Raw genomic sequence first — 20,454 nt, 5'->3', positions numbered from 1 at the left:
ATTTCGTATAAATTGAATTTTGATCTACACTCACATTACTCATAAACGAGCAGGACCGACCCAAAGACAAGTTATTATTGGCTAATACTTTTGAGCATTCATAATTTAATAGTTACAAGTCCTGAAATTCTTAAAATGCTTTATTTTTCCTCCTTTCTTAAATAATTTTGGATAAAAGAATTCCAAAAGGCCAATAGTATTATACTACTATTACTCCATAAATAAATAAAGAAAAACCCTAGATTTTCACCTAAAAAATAAATTCCGCATATATAAATTAATATTTATAATAATATATTAAGTAGGCGTTATAAATCAGAAAACAAAAGGGAAAATATCTGGATCGTAATTCATACGTGTGGCCTCGACTTAAACTCCATTCTATCCCTCCCCGCTGTGTATATTATCTAATTATTTCCTGCCACTATTCTAAATCCTCTCTGATTTCGATTCTTCCCGTACAATTAGACATTGATTCAGTTCATCTTCCGAATCGGCTTATATGAATTTGTTTCACAGCTGTAGTTTAATTTGTATTTCAGTGAGCTGTTTTCTTATGGAAACTTTGGATTAGAATGGCTTCTGCTTCTTCTTCGTCAGGTGCGTTTTCTATTTCCTTCTTTGATTTCTTCGATTATTACTTGTTTTGTATTATTTTGGTGAAATTTATGTTCTCTCTGTGTTTTTTGTTTTTTTTTCCGCGATTGTGCTGTTGTTCTGTTTCTATATTTTTGAGAAGTTGTTTGGAGCTTGTTAGAAAAGTAGTTGTTTCGGTCGGTGCTTGTTTTATAATTTAGATTGATGTTTTTCTGCCGGAATGATTGGCGGTATGAGGATGCTATATCGACTTTAATTTTGTTTTTAAGTTAATTTTGTTGATTTTCAGAAAGTTTTTGTGTGTACTGTGCTTACAGTTTGTTTAATTTGAGTATTTGTTACTTTGTTTTTGAAATTTTCAGTAGTGTCCGTAGGATGTGCGAACACATTTAAGTTTCCGAAAGGGGATGTGAGTGGAAAATATGATTGCACTAGGCTCCCTTGTGCATCCAAAGCTCCAAGAGCCCTCTCCGGATTTCTCGCTAGTACTGCTCATCCTCCTCAGGCACGTGGAAGAATTCGATCAAGGAATCGCTTCCGATATGTGAGCAATTCTTTCAAGATTTTGCATATCTTGATTATCATCATTTGACTAACATTTTCATGTGCGCGTTAGATTAACTTATTATGTTTCCTTTTTCGTTTGCTAATTCATTTGAGTGAAGGTGTTGGAACAAGTACGTGGCTCAAAGCCTATTTTATGGTAGATATCGTAAGAATCTGTTAGATGTTAGAATTTATTTCCGAGAAATTTTGAAAAAGTTATCAACCATCTCACATTTGGAATCCAATCCAGAAACCCAAACTTTGTAATTCTTATTGTATTACGACGTATTTATATTCGTATGATTTTTTTGCTTCTCATAGAAGCTAGTTGGTTGTCTTCAGTCCCTAATTATGGCCAGCCATTCCTTAATAAATGCCAGAGATGTGAAGTCCACCATTATGGATGGTGGTGTACATATGAAGCCTCAGATTTTATTGCTCGAAAGAAGTTTTTGAGCTCAACCATCACACATTTCGATCATGACAAGTGGGAGTTGTATTGTTCCCCATCTTCTTCAGAATCTTACGACGTTTCTCCGGACAGCTTGTGGGAGGTAGGTGGATTACCACTTTTTGTATTCAAGAAGCATATTGAGATGATAGAGACTACAATTTATATTGAATTGGGTCACCAAAAAAAGATGAACTAATGATATTACGTTGTTGGTTGTTCGTGCTCGCAGGATCTTAAGCCTGGCATCTCCTATCTCTCTCCGACGGAATTGGAATTGGTCTATAGAGCGCTGAATGTAAGTTTGTATTAATCTTCATTAATAGTTTATACCATCAATTCAATCTCCTATATTGTATGCCTTCATGTTTCTTATTGTCGATGTGATGTTTAAATACTTATATTTGTCATAGAACCAGCAGCTGATGTAGCTCAAAACGTTGTTTATACCATTTTCTTCTACTTTCTCCCCTTTCTTTTTGATAGTTGGCTTTTGAAGCTCACGACGGTCAAAAGAGGCGTAGTGGGGAGCCCTTTATTATTCATCCAGTTGCAGTTGCTCAAATCCTTGGGGAACTTGTGAGTTATGCAGATTTTTAGAGTTTTCTCATGTTAAATAAATGCATACTGTTGGCTTTCCTTCACAATTAGATTTCTCTTTATCATTCTCACATGTTACATTTATGCATACTATATCTCAAGTTTCAAAAGTAACATTCCATATTTTAGGAATTGGATTGGGAGTCCATAGCTGCTGGTTTATTACATGATACTGTGGAAGATACGGATGTTACTTTTGAAAGAATAGAGGAAGAATTTGGCTCAACTGTTCGTCATATTGTGGAAGGAGAGACAAAGGTAGTTTAAATTCATTTATTTGCTCTAGAGTGAGATTTGACCATTAGGTTTTATTATGATGGGGGATATGAAGTAGGTTTAATAAAATTTTCCATCTAAGCGAGCTCTCTAGTTGACAGCTCAACACTGTAATAATATGATTCATTTATGTTACTCAAGGTGTCCAAACTTGGGAAGCTTAAGGCAAACTCAAAGGGTGAGAATCATTCTGTTCAAGACGTTAAAGCAGATGACCTCCGTCAGATGTTTCTGGCCATGACCGAAGAGGTGATTTATATTTATTTAAATATACTGTGCTGATTTGTGCCTGCGTACAGCCTCTGACCACAAAAATATGTATCAGGTCCGTGTTATAATTGTCAAATTAGCTGACAGATTACATAACATGCGAACTCTTTCACACATGCCTCCGCATAAACAGGTGTGTATATTTTATTTTGTTTTGGCTTAACTGTCTACTATATTCGTTCTTACTATTATATATTGTGTACAGTCCAGCATAGCCATAGAGACATTGCAGGTTTTTGCTCCTCTGGCAAAACTGCTTGGGATCTACCAAATAAAGGTAAACTTGCGCTCTAGTGTTGGTCATGTAAATATGTGACCTGAAGAAAAGTTTCTTTTGACATTGACTTCACTCTGCATATGTTTTGAATCGTTAAGAAATCCCCTGAATTTATTCTGTGTACTCAAAATACTAATTTCCTGATTAATATTTTTTGTTTAATGTCCATTTCACATTTCTAACTTTGAAACTAATATAAGATGTCTTACATATATATGCCCTGGGTTATATGAGGATTCATGCATGTTTTCCTGACAAATAAGTTATTTAATCTTCTTTGCCACGAGATAGACTACACCCTCCCTGAGGTTTAGACCCATTTCTGTTCACACTTAAGGAGTCTCACCCATCTTAGTTCTTAATTAATATCTTGAACTTTCCTATGGAAGAAATGTTGATATAAATTTTCTATCCTTTTCACCTTTAGACCAGAGTATAATCATTATCTTTGTCACTGTCTCAAATACAACTGTTGGCAAATTTCATTCTGCGGGCAGCTAAGCGGGCCATGAGAATTTTCGCTATATGCAAGTTCTGTAGTTGCATGACTAACACAGTTGCCCTTGGGGAATGAATGTTGGCCTAATATATTTTACACCTTTTTTAATGTGCAAAGCCTTTATAAGTTATTTTAAAATGCTCAATTTGAAAAAAATCAATTGGGAATTGAAGAAGTAATATATGATCTTTCGTTAACATGCCTTACGCACTTAGGAATTTAAAGCTGATATGTTTCTGACTTTAATGATACAAGTCCTAGAACCTGAAACTGTTTTTGACCTTGTATATGTGACTGCGTCATCTCATATAATGAAGCATCTTTACTGTATTTGTAATTTGTATTGTTTTGTCCTTTTCTATGAGAGTATTATTTTAACATTTCGACTCATTTTAAATTCCTTGTTGCAGTCGGAACTCGAAAATCTGGCATTTATGTATACCAACCCTCAAGATCATGCTAATATCAAAAGAAAAGTTGCTGAACTTTACAAAGAACATGAGAAGGACCTCAAAGAGGTTATTTTGCTTTTTCTATCAATTTAGGGCAGTTATACTCAGTTAACTATATCATTTAGCATCCGCCATCATTTTGTGTGGCTTGATGCATATATCAAAATATCAAACTTTCTACTTCCATTTATGTTTAACTCGACCAGATAGTAATTTAGTCAAAAATGGTCTTTCTCATCCCATTAGGCAAATAAAATCTTGATGAAGAGGATAGAAGATGATCCGTTCTTAGACCTCATGATTCTGAAAACTGAAGTCCGTCCTGTATGTAAAGAACCTTACAGGTAAAGTTTATATACCTCTCTTATTTATATGAGATTAGGTACTCAACTCTATGGAAACGTCACTGGGTAACTTTTTATTTACTTTTGTACTCCATTTTCCTTATAGTTCCACTGTTGAATCGCTTCTAAACCTTGACACCTCATCCGGGTTACAAGTGATGCTATTGTTCTTTATTGAATTATTTAATGGCGCAGGGAAGATCTCTGCCATAACTATAAGTTCACTTTGTATTATATGCAGCATTCACAAAGCTGTTCTTAAATCTAAAAGCTCGATAAATGAAGTTAACCAGATCACACAGGTTTGTTGTAATGATCGCTTTGTTTCCCTGTTGATATAAATATATGTTTAACTATTTCTGAAGCATATAATTGTCTTGATCTCCAGCTTCGAATTATTATGAAACCAAAACCATGCGTTGGAGTTGGGCCTTTGTGTAGTGCACAGCAGGTGAAACTGTCATCTTATTGTATTACTCGATATGTTATCTAATTTAAATTGAACGTGCATATCTCTCTTTCAATGCAGATATGCTACCACGTGCTTGGACTGGTACATGGAATTTGGACCCCCATCCCTCGAGCTGTATGTGTTGCTCTTATGTTTCAATATTCAGACCTTTCAAGTATGTATGTATTCTCTATCATATCAAGATATCCTTATGATTTTATTCGGCTAGCAGATGAAGGATTATATTGCCACCCCAAAGCCTAATGGTTATCAGAGTCTTCATACTACAGTGATTCCCTTTCTTTACGAGAGCATGTTTAGACTGGAAGTTCAGGTTTGTCAGTATGTTGATTGTAGTTTGCGTTGTTTATCCTCCTTCTGGTCTATTTCTGGCAAATTTAGTCAGGATAAAGTAAATTTTACTTATATATAACTGTTTTTCATGTCATGTATTTATTTGTATGTGACGTTTCTTTATTTGTTTTACAATTTGTTGGCAGATAAGGACGGAAGAGATGGATTTGATTGCGGAAAGAGGGATTGCTGCCCACTATAGTGGCAAAGGTTTTGTGAATGGCTTGGTTGGACATGTTCTGCCATACAGTGGTAGCCCACAAAGGAAAACAGTCTGCCTTAACAATGCCAATGTTGCTCGCAGGGTAGAACACTTTTTTATTATTATTACAGTATCCCCGTATGTTAAAGCTCTCCCTTGAGTGTTTCTGTTACTCATCCTTGACTGCATAACTAATTTTATAAAGGAGTCATTTTTCCCTTCAGATAGGCTGGCTCAATGCAATCAGAGAATGGCAAGAGGAGTTTGTTGGAAATATGAGCTCAAGGGAATTTGTTGATACAGTCACCAGGGATCTTTTAGGCAGTCGTGTATTTGTATTTACCCCAAGGGGAGAGGTTAGAGAATTTTAATCCTCTTTTCTTTATGAAATTTAGTGTATATGTGCTTATTTGGTTCTGCAACATTGCTACAGATCAAGAATCTGCCCAAGGGGGCAACAGTCGTTGATTATGCGTATATGATCCACACTGAAATTGGAAACAAAATGGTGGCTGCTAAGGTTGACTGACTGGTTATTCTTGCTTTATAATCTACTTATGTTCATGCTTTTCAATTGTTTTCTGAAATTCCTCTGAGTGTCCTAGTATTTCTGTTGGCAGGTCAATGGTAATCTCGTCTCGCCAATGCATGTGCTTGCAAATGCTGAAGTTGTGGAGATTGTAACTTATAATGTTCGTTATTTTGACATTTCTTCTTCTCTCTTTTTTTTTTTTTTTTTTTTTTTTTATGTTTTATTTGTTTTCTAGAAGTCCCAACTTTTCGAATCGGCTTTATTATCCATGATAATATATATAATGCTGCTTCCGGCATGTACCTGACGCCTCTTCTGTATCAGGGGCTTTCTTGTAAATCTGCTTTCGAGAGACACAAGCAATGGTTGAGACATGCAAAGACACGTTGTGCCCGGCATAAGATAATGCAGGTAGGTTTCTCTCTCTCCCTCCCTCCCTCCCTCTCCCTCTCCCTCTCCCTCTCCCTCTCCCTCTCCCTCTCCCTCTCCCTCTCCCTCTCCCTCTCCCTCTCCCTCTCCCTCTCCCTCTCCCTCTCCCTCTACCTCTACCTCTCCCTCTCCCTCTCCCTCTCCTCTCTCCCTCTCCCTCTATTATATAGTCCCACAGTTCTATTAATCTACGCTTACGTGCTTACAGTTTCTGAAGGAGCAAGCTGCACTGTCAGCAACCGAAATAACTGCCGATTCTTTGAAGGAATTTGCTGCTGAATCTCAAGAAGATAGAAAAGTGGAAAAATCACTGAAGAAATCTGAAGGGGCTAAACAGACATGGGAGAAATTATTGATGAATGTCATGCAAATAGCATCTTCTAAGACAAGTGGGGAAAGTATATTTCAAACCGACAAGAGTAAGGATAAGATTCCAAAGGTTAACGGGAAACATAACAAGAATATGCATCACACGAGCTTGAAGGACAAAGGAGAGGTGTTATCTCAAGGAAATGGTGTTGCTCAGATGATTCATGCCAATATTCCTCTGTACAGGGAAGATTTACCAGGCTTAGATGGCTGGCAAGATCGTAAAATTGTGTCTTGGCATAACCTTGAAGGAAACTCTATCCAATGGCTATCCATAGTTTGCATGGATCGTAGAGGTAGTATTCAGTTTTGATTTTTAAATTACTCGAATTTTGGAAACTGGCTGCATATTTTGAGTAAATAATTACATACTTTTCCTTCGATTAATTGGAAAGGTTTTGAAAATCTATTTTTCCAGACTTAACCATTCTGCAAAATAGCTATTTCGTTTTTTTAAGTTCGATGTGCTTTGACTGTCAGGCATGATGGCGGATATTACGTCGACTCTGGCAGCTGCAGGAATCTCCATATGTTCTTGTGCTGTGAGTTGAGATATTTGGGTTTTTATTTTCTTCTTTAATAATTTCTTTTAACCTATTTATGTTGCCATGTGAATCGGGCAGGCTGAAATTGATCGGAACAAGGAAATTGGTATAATGCTATTTCAGGTTGAAGCAAGCTTGGATAATTTGGTATGTTACTGAAACATTAATGCACTAAATCTTTTGTCGTTCGTTGGTATATTAAATGGGATGCTTTTTTTTTTCTTCCCTTTTTCGGTTTTCCCCAGGCTACTGCATGTTTGAAAGTCGATCTGATTCTCGGTGTGTTGGGATGGTCAACGGGTTGCAGCTGGCTGAGCTCAACGGAGAACAACCAGCTTCTGGAGTGTTGACTTTTGGTCAAACAACTCTCAGCTACTAAAAGTTGGGATGAAATTTTGTCACCAGAGAATAGAGTTTTTTTTTTTTTTTTGGGAGGTGGGAGATTCAGTTTCTACATCTAGTTGTCAATTGTCATTAATTCTTTTGAAATACATAAAGCCAAAATAAAAAAATGAAAAGTAGTAGCAGATGGGATAGATGGATTGTATATAGTAAAGAGTTGTACCACAGTAGTAGCGAAAAGTGCAGTAAATACAAAATGAATGAACTATTCATACAACATATATAATATATATTATATATCGAATCTTCCTTGTAATAGCTTTAAGAATGTCCATGGCCTGATAACTAGGTTTAGATATTTAATTGTTTTGTACTGTTGTGTTATATAAAAATCAAATAAAGAAATATTAGTTTTAAGCAACTGGCTTTATATTTAATGTAATGAAATGAGAACAAGAAATAAAGATTCATCACATAGTACGGCTTACAGTATTCGAAAACATTTATTCAGTACTTGGGCAAAATTCTCATCCCTAATATCTAATAATTTTTCACTCTTACATGTTCGCCAATTTGCAGTCTTGCCTTGAAGTAACCATGGTTGACAGAACCACAGTCAAGAATACAACGAGGCAGAGTTCGGCAGAGGATAAGCCGAAGAACCACGAGCACGAGAGTGATGATAGCGCACAGAGTATCCCGATTAGCATTCTCTGCCTCGTCGAATAGGTACGACGATTCTTCTCCACGTACTTTTTTATAAAAGTCTCATTTAAGCTCTTCCCTTTTTGGGTTTCGAAAGATTCAGAATCCTCTCCAATGAATTGGCTGTCATCTTTTTTGATTGCTTTATCTTCTTGAATCTTACCTTCCACTTCTTGCTTTATCAGCTCCGTTTCTCGAGGCTCCACAGTAGTAGTCCCCTGTGGCGAATCCACAGGATAAACCGCCTCCGAGTTGGATTCCATGGAGGAATCTCCACTTCCTTCTGAGGTCTCTTCCACTTCATCAGATAACACAGTTTCATCTTCATCATAATCGATTTTTTTGATATAATCCTTGCAATTTGCTTCATCTTCGCTTGTTTCCATAATAATCAGATAATCACCTTCGCCTAGTTTTGGCTGATCAACAACAACAACAAACTGCATCAAAGCCTCGTTTTCATTCATTTCTGCAACAACTTTCTCGTTCGCGATTTCCTCTTTCACAACTTCAACATCTTCATGGGAAATCAGCTCTTCCTTAATCTCCTCCTCTGCAATGTTTTCCTCAGCATCATCTTCATCCTCGTTCGGTTGACTGTTGACAAGCTGCATTGACTTCTCCTTCTCCTCGTTCGTCTCTATGCCTTCATCCTCTTCCTCAATTGCTCCATCGTCTTTTACAACTTCAACATCTTCGGGAAAAATCAGCTCCTCTTTAAGCATTGAGTCTTCAAATCCCCGATTTTCATACGGGGTTTGATTCTCTTTAACCAATTGCTCCTCAATATATTTCACTTGTTCTTCTTGACTTCCCTCATAAGCTTCATCTTCCTCTTCAACAGGCAAGGCCCTTTCTTTATCCTTGCCATCGACATTTTCGTGTTCGATAATAACACGACTGTCAAACACGGGCACAAAAGCTTTTACCCCAGATTCACTTTGGCTTTCAGAAACACTGACGACGGAACTATCACTCTCACTCAATTCCAATCCAATTGCAGCTAAATCCACCTTAATGCTTTCAATGGCAATTTCTTTGTTATCGCTACAAAAATCTTTCGATTCTTGTTCCTCCATGTTCGACTTGATCTCATCAATACGTTGGACCTCAATTTGATCAATACGAACTCCCTCAACACCATTATCTTCTTCTTCATTTACCTCAATCATCTCTTCTTGCCTTGGTTGCATCCCATTGGTTTCTCTTTCTTCTTCTTCTTGAATAAAAACTTGCTCGAGATTTCCGATTTCTTTTGAGATTTCAATAGAGGCATCCTCATTGGTTAACGGTATTTTCTCGTCTGCATCATCATCGAGAGGCAATTTGTCATCGGACAAAGGAAAACCTTCTTCAGTGATATCGGAGCGATCGGAAATGGCCTCAACGTCATCTAATTCGTCTGCTTTTCCACCATTGATCTCTTCAACTCTGTGCTTCTGATCCTAAAAACAAGTTACACTATAAATTCATGAATCTAAATGTTTGAGATTTTCTCGATGACCAAAGAAAATAAAATCGTAAAACTAATAATCACATATTCAAGATAAGAATCGGAAATCGGAGTTACCGTTGCAGATTTCTGAATAGAAACCTTTTCAGTATCAGTATCCGGCTCAACAACCTCTGTTTTTGCTCCACTGCTGCATTTCCAGTTTCAGATTTCATTTAAAAATCCATAAATAATTCAATTAAAATATGATATAAATATATTATTCTCAGGAAAAAAGAAAAAAAAAAAGATATTATACACATCTGAAGGCTGATGATCAAGAACAGCTTCATCTTGTTCATTCTGCTTGTTGATCTCAGGTGTTGGATTCTGACGGCGGTCCTTGCCGGAGCTCCGCCCAGTTCTCCCGACAACAAAAGCTGAAACCAAAGCAGCGGTGGCCAACGCGCCACCCAAAAGGACAAAAGCTCCAATGCCACCACCACCTGCACCACCACCAATTTTGACAACCATTTTCTTCTTGCCTTGAATATTATTATTTTCCCAAGTTTTGTTCGGCATGATCGCCATTGGTAACGATCTTTGTTCTGTATCCTAGTTTGTAGTGGTGGCAGTACTGAAAACGTTTTTCTTTAAGGGGCCGGGTGATTCACATTTGTTTCATGGTGAGGAGTTTGTTGTAGTATTTATTGGATCTTTACGAGTTTGAAGCTGACATTTTCTTTTCTCCTTTTTATTTTTTTATTTTTTTATTTTCATTTTCTTTGTCTTATTTGACCATTAATTATATATTGTGAGGTTCAGAGGAGTTCAACAAATTGAAATTTTCCACGTGGCACGTAGCAGACGGAAAACTAGTCCAATTTAGGGATTTGTTCGATGCTACACCCGGTGAAAAACACTGGGTGGGTCTTCTGCTGCCACGTGTCTCTTTTTTATATTTTATAATAGATTCCCCGCTAGGGTTTACCTTTAGGGGTTTTAGAAAAATAAAAAAAAGAACACGTGGCAGCAGAAGACCCACCCGGTGTTTTTCACCGGGTGTAACATCGAAGGAACCCAATTTAGGTTCCTTCGACCCTACACCCGGTGAAAAACACCGGGTGAGTCTTCTGCTGCCACGTGTTCTTTTCTTTATTTTTCTAAAACCCCTAAAGGTAAACCCTAGCGGGGAATTTATTATAAAATACAAAAAAGAGACACGTGGCAGCAGAAGACCCACCCGGTGTTTTTCACCGGGTGTAGGGTCGAACAAATCTCCAATTTATATATGTACTTCCCTATAAAAAGGTTATTACATCTAATGTCTTATATTTCTTTTATAATTTAAATTTAATAGTGAATATATTTTTAACTAATCTCTAAACTTTATAAATAAATAAATAAAGCTTGCATTATAAATAGCATCCTTTTCATTTATCTCTTATTTATGAACCCTTTCCTCACATTTTGCTAAGAAAATTCCAAATTTCTTGTTGTTATCGTGTGATTATTTAGATCCATTTTTACTTGACCAAACATTTTCCAACTACTTAGGCTGCAAACCTAACCTTCCATTCGTTTTGGCAACTTCTCATTTGGGGGTGCCCACCCAATTAATTCTAGCAATGTCAACATTGTTTTCATTTCATTTATTGTAATTTAATGCAGCCAAATTTTAGTTACATTTGTAGAATGTTCTATGCATTAATATTATATTTAATTAAGTGTAATAGTATATTATCCTCCAACCGATTAGAGCAAGTGAACATGTGTCAATTAATTCAGGTTCAAATCGTCTTAACTCTTACCAACAGTAGTTTCGTGAAACTTGAGACATATAGTTAGTCTAAATTGATTTATGCATCCATTTTAATTTTTGTTGTGGTCCTTCATTTTTTTTGTTTTATCTACTTTTACTGTACTTATTTATAGATATGTGGTACCTATTATTATTTATTTACTTATATATAAGTACCAACTATTTTGTTTGTTAAGCCCAAGACAAGGGTAAAGTACTCTTGGACAAGGCCCAAATATTAATTATTTCACAGACCCATAATCTATTATTATTATTATTATTATTTATTTATTTATTATTATTATGTGTAAATCGAATGCCTCACAAAAAAAATAATTTAAAAAATAAAATTTGTGATTAGAGTCAGTAAGGAGAAGGGGGAATCTTTTGAGGTTGTGAACTGTAAACAAATGGGCCCACGGAGTACAGCCTGGCGCCGTTGACGGCTCGATAGGCCGAAATCGGCGCGCCGGTGGAGCCCTTGTTGACGTCGGTGGGGAAGGGGCAAGACTTGAGGAGCGGGGCGCTGTGGAGGAAGGCTTTGCATTTGGAGATTTTGACGCCGTCACCGTCACCGTTACCGTCATTTTCCAGAAGGGGCTGAGACGACAGCTTCGTTAGGAAGTAGCCGTTACCGTCAGTTGGTTTGGTCAAGACGGAAAAAGGAGCCGTTTCGTAGCCGTACTTGTCGATTCCCAGGCATGCTATTCTTATCACCCCACCTGCATGCATCAATTGTAATAATTACTTATTCGTACGAACTTCTTTTAAATGAAATATATTTGTATATATGTATGTATGTATGTATGTATGTATATATGAATTATACCTTTGAGTGGGGAGAGTTTGTTGGAAGAAGATTTGCAGTAGACAATGCCCTGTACGCTAAATTGTGGTGGCATAATATCTTTGTTGGTATTCTTGTACGCACCTTTGTTTGGATCCTTTGAGTACCCATAACCGCTGGCCGAATCTACTACAACATAAATTACACACAATATAAAAACCAGATTTCTTAAACAACAATTCATTTTGCCCATTCCAAATTCTAGATCGTTCGTTTTCATTCACTTCCACCACGTTTTGTAGATATATATATATGGCAATTTTTATTTTTATTAGTACAACTAGTTTTTATCTGATACTCGTTTTGGTTAAGTACTCGGCAGCACGTTTTTTTTTTTTTTTTGTCAAGTGATGAGGAAAATGGGGTAGCACTTATTTTCCATTAGAAGTATAACTTCAGAGAGATTTGATTAATTGCTACTATTAGTAGGATTATTGGATTAAAGAAAATTGTCTTAGTTAATTTCCTATTAAAAAAAGGAAAAAAGAAAAAAAAAATTGGTTTAGTCAATTAGGCCATGAATATATACTAATGTGGCCTCAATTGTCTACGTTATTGGGCTTATTTTTTGACCCAAAACTTTTTGAGTATAGTTGGTGTAAGAACTTTATGGCCCAATATGATTGTGTGAAGTAGAATAGTCCGCAATGTGACACGGAAACTTCAGGACCATAACGTTTTCATGTTTCGGACACATTTCGTGTACTAAACTCAATGACACATATCGGATACTTTATGGGTCATTTTGCAATTTCTAAAAAGTTGAAAACATGTTTGTATAGCAATTTTAATTTTTTTCCCCTAATTATTTACATGGTTTAATGATCAATTGTAAGGTGATATTTGATCAAAATAAATAAAAACTTATATATGTTTATAAATATATCCTTATACTTTTAATATTTACATGTTTCTCCAAACTCTCGTATCGTGTCAATATTTCCATTTCTCTGTGTCGCCGTTTCCTATCCGTGCTACATAGATAATCGGTCTATGAAGTTTATCTCATTTTTTATTTTATTTATTTATCAGAAAACTTTATCACATATTTCACCTAATACGATTATGACACATCACATATGGTCACGTGTAGTATTGGTTAAAATAATATTTTATACATATTTGCAATATAAATAAATATACAATTACAAAAACATTAAACAAACAAATCAACACTGATAACTTTCAAAAGCTAGCTATATATAGGCCTTAGCTTTGGTCAAAGAACACAAAAGATTTGAGCTCTACTCTATATATATATATATACTGCAAAACTTAACCTTCTCTTCCAATCTTCTCCATCTCTAAATTACTGAATCATTTTCTCTATTTAATTTATTGCTTTCTAGTTTCTTCTTTATATTTTATTGATCATAAATATCCTTTATTGAAGCCGTAAATAAAAAAATAATAATAATAATAATAATGTGTGGCGGTGCAATCCTCGCCGGCCTCATTCCCCGCCGCGGCGGCGTCTCCTCCGATGTCTTCTGGCCTACTGTTTTCAGCGCCTCCGACGAAAATCCTACGCCGCCTCCTCCCAAAAAATCCCGATTTTGTACTGGTAATTAACTAATCGCGAATTTCTGGTTTTGTTCTAAATTAATTCATGTGATTTGTTGCTATATACCTGACTGGGGCATTTATACATACAGTTGGTGGGCATGCTGCAAAAGGTGTTGTTGCTAAGAAGAAACAGAGGAAAAACCTGTACAGGGGAATAAGGCAGAGGCCGTGGGGCAAATGGGCAGCTGAGATCCGTGACCCGGGCAAAGGCGTCCGGGTTTGGCTGGGCACGTACAACACTGCTGAAGAAGCTGCCCGGGCTTACGACAGAGAAGCCCGCAAAATCAGGGGCAAAAAGGCCAAAGTCAATTTTCCCAACGAGGAACAATATGATTATGACAATTACAGCTGTCACTACAATATTCCCAATCCTGCAAAACGCTGTCGTGTTGAGGAGGATTATGATGAATTCAATCAGTTGGGATTTGAAACGTTTGATGATGATAAGTTTTTTTATTCTGTGAATAATGAGGGTGAAGGAAAGCCTGACGTGGACGGAGATGGTGGTGATTGTAAAGAGGCGGTGGTTGAATTTAAGGCGGCGGAGAATGAAGTGCAGAAGCTGTCGGAGGAGCTGATGGCTTTTGAGAACTACATGAATTTCTATCAGATTCCGTATCTCGACGGACAGTCGTCTGCGGAGGCGGCGCCGAATAATCCGCCGCCGGAGACGGTTGAGCTCTGGAGCTTTGACGATGTCTCCGATTAATTAACCCTAGCGCGCGTTTTATTTATGGATTATTGAATTTAATTTCGTGATTATTAGGTTAATTGTGATGATACATAATGTTTTAAGATTTCTAATTTTCTATTCGAATAAATAAATGTAACTGATTAGGAGAGGAAATGTCACTCCGTTAAATATTTTAAATTTTGTAATATATGTTTAATTATTAATAAATGTAATTGCATTTTCGTAAATTTATGCTGCATATTTTTCTCATAATGTTCGGATTATAGCTAATTTTACAGACATGCAAGCAATTATTGGACACTATAAAAAATAAATAATGGAGAAAATACTCCATTATTTTGGTGCATGCAGGCTGCAGCATTAGTATAATACAGACTAGCTTTTTTCTTTTGTTCATTGGACAATTATTATTAAAATAATGAAAATAAAAAATAAAATAAATATAATATGTAGTTGTGGTTTGCATGGGAAAATCTGGTGAGAATGAGGTGTTCTCCAAAGATAGGCAGTGTAATACCACGTGCGTTGCTGGTTTCTTAACAACCTTAATCTCAAACCGCATCAGCGGCGCCCACTGATTTTATAATTGTACTCTTGTACTACGCACAACATATTAGGGCTGTACTCCTCTCTCTCTCTCTCTCTCTCTCTCTCTTTTATAACTTCCATCTTTTAAAAATGATTTTTTTTTTTGAATATTTCCAAAATATATTTAACAAGAAAAACATTTTTATACAAATAAATATTAGAGAAATATGTATAATATGACTAAAATATTTTTTTCTACTAAATCTCTTTTCGTTAATTATTTATTTTGCTTGTGAAAATTAATGAGGCAAAATTGAAAATTTAATAATTATAATATTGAAATTTTAGAGCTATATTTCTTAATTTGAAATAGAGGGAGCATCATTTTAAATGGGCTTTTCTGTCACATGAAAAGAGATTACATATTATATTAAATACCTTGGTCCAATAAATTTTAAATGGGCTAGTACCACTTTTCGGCCTGCCAAACTCCACAAAAGCAGTGTTCAAAAGCCCACTATAATAATGAGTGTTTTCTTAATTGAATTCCCAGGCCACAAATTGCATATTTGATCATTTTGCATGCAATATGCATATATACGGTTGTTGTGAATTTTTTCATTGCCAAAAAAAATAAACGTAAAATAAAAAAAAATTTAAAAATAAATAAACATATATAAAAAGATGTCATTACAATGAATATGACGTCAGAAACATAAACAGAAGCTGGCAAAAAAACGAAAGTGATGATGTAGAGCAGTATATTGAAATTCAAATTAAAGTCAAAGCAAGTAACCTCATTTTCAAACCCATTACGCGTACGTTAGCTGAATTCCTAATAAATCCATCCATATCTTATGCCTGTATAAATAGCAAACCGCCATATACACCACACCACCTTATTTAATTTTTTCCCTCCAATTTCCAATGCTTTTTTTCTCTGTCATTTACAAAATCAGCCATTAATTAATTCTCTTCATTTAACTCCAAATCTAATATCCCATTTTCCTATACCTGAAAAGAAGAAATTATCTCGTGCAATAAATGAAATTATCTAATCCAAATATTAATTTATTGATTAGTGTTATAACACAGTTAATGAAATTCACCTAAGAATAATAATTAGGAGTTTAGCCCATAATTGTTCCTCGGATATCGAAGAAGTTAGTTAGAAATTGTCTGAATAGCTACTGCTTTAGCAGACATCACATTTGAATACAGAGCATATATATATATACTTTCCAGTTGTCAGAAACTTATTAAGAACCAGCTATATTGCCATATAATGAAACAAATTTGTGATAAGATTGAAATTTATTACCGCTACACTTTGTCCGGAAGAAAGCACGATTCCCTGGGCTAAAAGAAACAACACTCACAATTTGTTCGCCACCTTCGCATGGAAGAAAATATGGGACTCTCTCTCTAGCTCTGTCTCTCTCTAGCGCTCTCTCTCTCTCTAGATCTTTCTCTCTCTTATTCGTCATGCAAATCTCGTAATGCTATTTCTGGCCTTACGATTTTAACCTTTTTCCTGCAATATTTATGACTTTCGCATTTGTCTCTCTCTATATATAATCCCCACTTAATTGTACATATATCTATATCATAAATTCACATATCATATATAAATCCTTTTTGTGGTCTCTAAATCCTACCTCAAATCCAAATAATGGGTAGTATGGGGTTTTTTTTCTTGCTGTTTTCTTTGTGTTCATCGCTTGTTTACTGTGAAATTAACGATGCCGGCGGTACTGAAGAAAATCTTCAGACCACCTTCATTGTAAGAGTCCAAAATGATTTGAAACCATCTGCTTTTTCCGACGTCGAAAAATGGTACAAGTCAACCCTTCGAAGCCTTGACTCCAACATTCTAAACTCCGAAAATCCATCTGATGATCAAACGCAGAATTCCCATGAATTTCTGCATGTTTATCGGACGGTTTTTCATGGGTTTTCTGCTAAATTAACCCCACAACAAGCCCAACAACTGTTGAACCGGCCGGAGGTTATCTCGGTTTTGCCGGACCGTCTTCGTCAGCTGCACATAACTCGTTCGCCCTACTTTCTAGGGTTATCTTCCGATAACCCGACCGGGTTGATGTCGGAATCGGATTCCGGGTCGAATGTTGTCATCGGTATTTTAGACACCGGAATTTGGCCGGAGCGTCTTAGTTTCCACGATCAAGGTCTGGATCCGGTGCCTTCTACTTGGAAAGGCGAGTGTTCCGAAGGAGTGAATTTCACCAAAGCTCACTGCAATAAGAAACTCATCGGCGCTCGCTATTTCTCCGCCGGGTACGAAGCTCGAAAGGGGGTGGTTAATTCGTCGGAGGAATTTCACTCGGCGAGGGACTCCGACGGACATGGGACCCACACTGCGTCAACCGCTGCCGGTAGAGCGGTTGCCAACGCCTCCCTTTTCGGCTACGCTAGCGGCGTCGCTGTCGGGGTTGCTCCCAAGGCGCGGATTGCAGTTTACAAGATTTGCTGGAAAAACGGGTGCATGGACTCCGATATACTCGCCGCATTCGATAAGGCGGTGGAGGACGGCGTGAATGTCATTTCAATCTCCGTCGGCGGCGGTGCTGTACCGTACAATCTAGATCCGATGGCAATCGGGGCATTTGGTGCGATGGAGAGGGGTATTTTGGTCTCGGCGTCTGCTGGGAACGAGGGTCCCACTAAAATGACGGTGACGAATGTTGCTCCGTGGATGACGACTGTTGGCGCTAGCACAATCGATAGAAAATTCGTTGCTGATCTTGTGCTTGGAGACGGGCGCGTGATTAGCGGCGCGTCCCTCTACAGCGGCAAGCCTTTGCCTGAAAAGACCTATCTGCCCTTGATATACGGCGGTAACGCCTCCGCAAGCTGGGGCTTCGGCGGCATACGCGCCGGAAGTTTCTCCGCCTCCACCTGCATAGCCGGCTCTTTGGACGAAAACTCCGTTCGTGGCAAAATCGTGGTGTGCGATCGCGGCGGCAACGCGCGTGTCGCGAAAGGAGATGTTGTCAGAAAAGCCGGCGGCGCCGGCGTGGTGGTGGCGAACGTGGCCCCAATCGGCGAAGGACTCGTCGCCGACTCCCATCTGATCCCCGGCCTCGCTATCTCCGAATCCGCCGCCCGCACGTTACGCCAATACATCAATTCGAATCCAAATCCAAGGGCAACAATGGTGTTCCGCGGCACGCAGGTCGGGATAAAACCGGCGCCGGTGGTCGCATCCTTCTCCGCCAGAGGACCGAGCGTCGAGTCACCGTACGTGCTGAAGCCGGACATCATCGCGCCAGGTGTCAACATCCTAGCGGCTTGGCCAGACGGCGTGGCGCCGAGCGAGATCGCCTCCGACACGCGGCGCACGCAGTTCAACGTGGCTTCAGGCACATCGATGTCGTGCCCACACGTTTCCGGCGTGGCGGCTCTGCTGAAAGGGGCCCACCCCGACTGGTCACCGGCTATGATCCGGTCAGCGATGATGACCACCGCCTACAGCCAAGACAGCCAAGGCAAACCCTTACTCGATGAAAAATCATACAATCAATCCACCATTTGGGATATGGGCGCGGGACACGTGGACCCGGAGAAAGCCGTTGATCCAGGACTTGTTTACGATCTGACGGCTGTCGATTACTTGAATTTTCTCTGCGCCTCAAATTTTACCCGCCAGGAAATAAGGCACATTGCTAGGAGATCAATCAGTTGTAGTAGAAAGCAATCGAAGCCGTGGGATCTGAATTACCCGGCGATCTCCATTGATTTTGAGGCATCGGAAACAATGTCGGCTAACGAGATTGTGGTCTCCAGAACTGTGACGTATGTTGGTGAAAGTGCGGGTAGCTTTAGCGCGACGGTGAATAATCCGAAAGGGGTAACTTTGACGGTAAATCCGATGAAATTGGATTTTACGGCGAAAGGTGAGAAGAAAAGTTACAGCGTGGGGATAAAGGCGGAGAAGCTGAAGGTGACACCGGGGAATACTGTAACGGAGGTGGGGAGGATAGTTTGGTCGGATGGACGGAGGAAGGTGGTGTCTCCGGTGGTGGTGATGTGGAAGCAGGGGTACTGATGACGTCATCTTATCGGTAGTGTGATGCAATCGTGCACAAGTAGTTGGTGTTGTCTCTGTAGCACTAGATTTGAAGTAGTTTGCCTATGTTATGGAGGTTGCGATGGTGGTATAAGATAAAAATGCAGTGGCACTTGTAATCTGCTAATTTTAAAACTTTTTTCATAACCTAGTTTCACTAATATTTACTTATTCGCAATGATTAATGATTATTGTGGAAGCAAATTTTTCTTTTCATACAAGTTATGAAAATAGTAGATGGCTTTGGGTCACGGGTGAAAATTGGAATTGATTTTTTGAAGGCTGCGGCTATATGCAATACTCATTCCACTTGTGCAAGACCAAATTAAAGAAAGATTCCAAAAGATTCTATTTTATTAAGATGGAATGACAAGTATGCCCATAAATTAAATTGGCTTTTTTTTCTCATGTAAGACCAAATACAAATAATGAGAAAAAAACAAAAATCGACACCAAGGTGTCGAAAAACTATGCTACAAATCGACACTTAAGCGTCGAATTTCATAGGTAAAAATCGACATTGACATGTCGAATTTGTAGCACAAATTCAAATGTCGAATTTTATACCTAAAAATCGACATCTAAATGTCGAATTTTATACCTCAAATTCGACATCTAAATGTCGATTTTTACCTGTAAAATTCGACCTGTACATGTCGAATTCGTTTGCGCGGGATTTTTTTTGGAAAATCGATATTTTAGCTAAAAAAACCCATAAATGCATACATTCTTGGGTTCTTCCATCGTAGAATCTTCTATTTTGATGTCTTCTGACTCCATACTTGCCATCTTTGTAAGATTTGTTGAGTTTTGATGATTTTGAATTTCTAGGTTTTGTGGGTTAATGGAGGAGGAAGGAGAAAGGTTTTGTGAGTTTTGGAAGATGGAGAAGATGATAGTTGGTCTTGTGGTTGTGGTCTTGTGATAGGGTTTTTTGTGTTTTTGAATTTTTGGTCTTGCATATTTGGAAATTTTTATTTTTTTAATAAATAAGGGTATTATAGTATTTATACATTGAAAATTTTAATTTGGTCTTGCACAAGTGGAATTAGTCTTGCATATAGCCGCAGCCTTTTTTGAATTATCGGATCCAAAATTACAATTTTAAATGAACTTTTCCATTCCAAAATTTTCAAATTCCTATTTTAATTATTTTTTCCAATTTTTATGTTTTGGAAGAACATAATTGAAATTTGTCTACTCAAAATTTTCAACAATGCAAATTTTGATTTGATTCGTTCGATTTCGACTAATT

At 37.7% G+C, this 20,454-nt stretch overlaps 5 protein-coding genes across 7 annotated transcripts; 3 read left to right on the top strand and 2 right to left on the bottom strand.

The window, feature by feature from the left end:
* The first annotated feature begins 286 nt into the window (after nucleotides 1–286).
* RSH1 (RELA/SPOT homolog 1) lies at nucleotides 287–7,854 on the top strand. Of its 3 annotated transcripts, none has more exons than XM_012978342.2 (24): nucleotides 287–600; nucleotides 960–1,141; nucleotides 1,524–1,697; nucleotides 1,827–1,892; nucleotides 2,081–2,173; nucleotides 2,324–2,452; nucleotides 2,612–2,719; nucleotides 2,796–2,873; nucleotides 2,946–3,017; nucleotides 3,927–4,034; nucleotides 4,215–4,312; nucleotides 4,554–4,614; nucleotides 4,701–4,763; nucleotides 4,842–4,898; nucleotides 4,996–5,097; nucleotides 5,264–5,422; nucleotides 5,544–5,675; nucleotides 5,753–5,839; nucleotides 5,940–6,011; nucleotides 6,176–6,262; nucleotides 6,489–6,945; nucleotides 7,130–7,191; nucleotides 7,273–7,341; nucleotides 7,440–7,854. In XM_012978342.2, the coding sequence occupies exons 1-24, from the start codon at nucleotides 576–578 to the stop codon at nucleotides 7,542–7,544; spliced, it is 2,646 nt and encodes an 881-aa protein (XP_012833796.2). In that variant the 5' UTR covers nucleotides 287–575; the 3' UTR covers nucleotides 7,545–7,854. The 3 variants fall into 3 exon arrangements, with proteins under 3 accessions (XP_012833796.2, XP_012833804.2, XP_088672280.1); XM_012978350.2 differs by having other exon boundaries at nucleotides 332–600; nucleotides 972–1,141; XM_088816154.1 differs by having other exon boundaries at nucleotides 399–600; nucleotides 963–1,141.
* A 93-nt stretch (nucleotides 7,855–7,947) lies between these two features.
* On the bottom strand, nucleotides 7,948–11,112 carry LOC105954680 (uncharacterized). The gene is made up of 4 exons (XM_088816155.1): nucleotides 11,084–11,112; nucleotides 9,993–10,548; nucleotides 9,812–9,884; nucleotides 7,948–9,686 (listed from the first exon to the last, which is right to left on the bottom strand). The coding sequence occupies exons 2-4, from the start codon at nucleotides 10,262–10,264 to the stop codon at nucleotides 8,094–8,096; spliced, it is 1,938 nt and encodes a 645-aa protein (XP_088672281.1). The 5' UTR covers nucleotides 10,265–10,548; nucleotides 11,084–11,112; the 3' UTR covers nucleotides 7,948–8,093.
* Nucleotides 11,113–11,719: 607 nt separating this feature from the next.
* On the bottom strand, nucleotides 11,720–12,582 carry RHS13 (root hair specific 13). The gene is made up of 2 exons (XM_012981969.2): nucleotides 12,304–12,582; nucleotides 11,720–12,196 (listed from the first exon to the last, which is right to left on the bottom strand). Exons 1-2 carry the CDS (start codon nucleotides 12,539–12,541, stop codon nucleotides 11,838–11,840), a joined length of 597 nt encoding a protein of 198 aa, XP_012837423.2. The 5' UTR covers nucleotides 12,542–12,582; the 3' UTR covers nucleotides 11,720–11,837.
* Nucleotides 12,583–13,549: 967 nt separating this feature from the next.
* On the top strand, nucleotides 13,550–14,808 carry ERF71 (Integrase-type DNA-binding superfamily protein). Its single transcript, XM_012981976.2, has 2 exons — nucleotides 13,550–13,885; nucleotides 13,977–14,808. Exons 1-2 carry the CDS (start codon nucleotides 13,747–13,749, stop codon nucleotides 14,594–14,596), a joined length of 759 nt encoding a protein of 252 aa, XP_012837430.2. The 5' UTR covers nucleotides 13,550–13,746; the 3' UTR covers nucleotides 14,597–14,808.
* A 1,393-nt stretch (nucleotides 14,809–16,201) lies between these two features.
* Nucleotides 16,202–19,346, top strand: LOC105954694 (subtilisin-like protease SBT1.5). The gene has a single exon (XM_012978377.2). The coding sequence runs from the start codon at nucleotides 16,782–16,784 to the stop codon at nucleotides 19,176–19,178; it is 2,397 nt and encodes a 798-aa protein (XP_012833831.2). The 5' UTR covers nucleotides 16,202–16,781; the 3' UTR covers nucleotides 19,179–19,346.
* The last annotated feature ends 1,108 nt before the right edge of the window (nucleotides 19,347–20,454 follow it).

Source organism: Erythranthe guttata, chromosome 4 (genome assembly GCF_056151865.1).
Source record: "Erythranthe guttata isolate IM_541 chromosome 4, IM_541, whole genome shotgun sequence".
Classification (NCBI taxonomy): Eukaryota; Viridiplantae; Streptophyta; class Magnoliopsida; order Lamiales; family Phrymaceae; genus Erythranthe; species Erythranthe guttata.
The sequence above is the reverse complement of the archived record's forward strand: the minus strand, read 5'-3'. Positions and strand labels throughout refer to the sequence as shown.

Coding starts and splice junctions, on each gene's coding strand:
- RSH1 (XM_012978342.2), top strand. CDS start 576: ATGGCTTCTGCTTCTTCTTCGTCAG. Junction 2,720..2,795: donor TTCTGGCCATGACCGAAGAG/GTGATTTATATT, acceptor AATATGTATCAG/GTCCGTGTTATAATTGTCAA. Junction 6,946..7,129: donor AGTTTGCATGGATCGTAGAG/GTAGTATTCAGT, acceptor TTTGACTGTCAG/GCATGATGGCGGATATTACG.
- LOC105954680 (XM_088816155.1), bottom strand. CDS start 10,264: ATGGCGATCATGCCGAACAAAACTTGGGAAAATAATAATATTCAAGGC. Junction 9,885..9,992: donor GATCATCAGCCTTCAGATGT/GTATAATATCTT, acceptor CTGGAAATGCAG/CAGTGGAGCAAAAACAGAGG. Junction 9,687..9,811: donor CTATTCAGAAATCTGCAACG/GTAACTCCGATT, acceptor ACTTGTTTTTAG/GATCAGAAGCACAGAGTTGA.
- RHS13 (XM_012981969.2), bottom strand. CDS start 12,541: ATGAAAACGAACGATCTAGAATTTGGAATGGGCAAAATGAATTGTTGT. Junction 12,197..12,303: donor CAAACTCTCCCCACTCAAAG/GTATAATTCATA, acceptor TGATGCATGCAG/GTGGGGTGATAAGAATAGCA.
- ERF71 (XM_012981976.2), top strand. CDS start 13,747: ATGTGTGGCGGTGCAATCCTCGCCGGCCTCATTCCCCGCCGCGGCGGC. Junction 13,886..13,976: donor AAAATCCCGATTTTGTACTG/GTAATTAACTAA, acceptor TTATACATACAG/TTGGTGGGCATGCTGCAAAA.
- LOC105954694 (XM_012978377.2), top strand. CDS start 16,782: ATGGGTAGTATGGGGTTTTTTTTCTTGCTGTTTTCTTTGTGTTCATCG.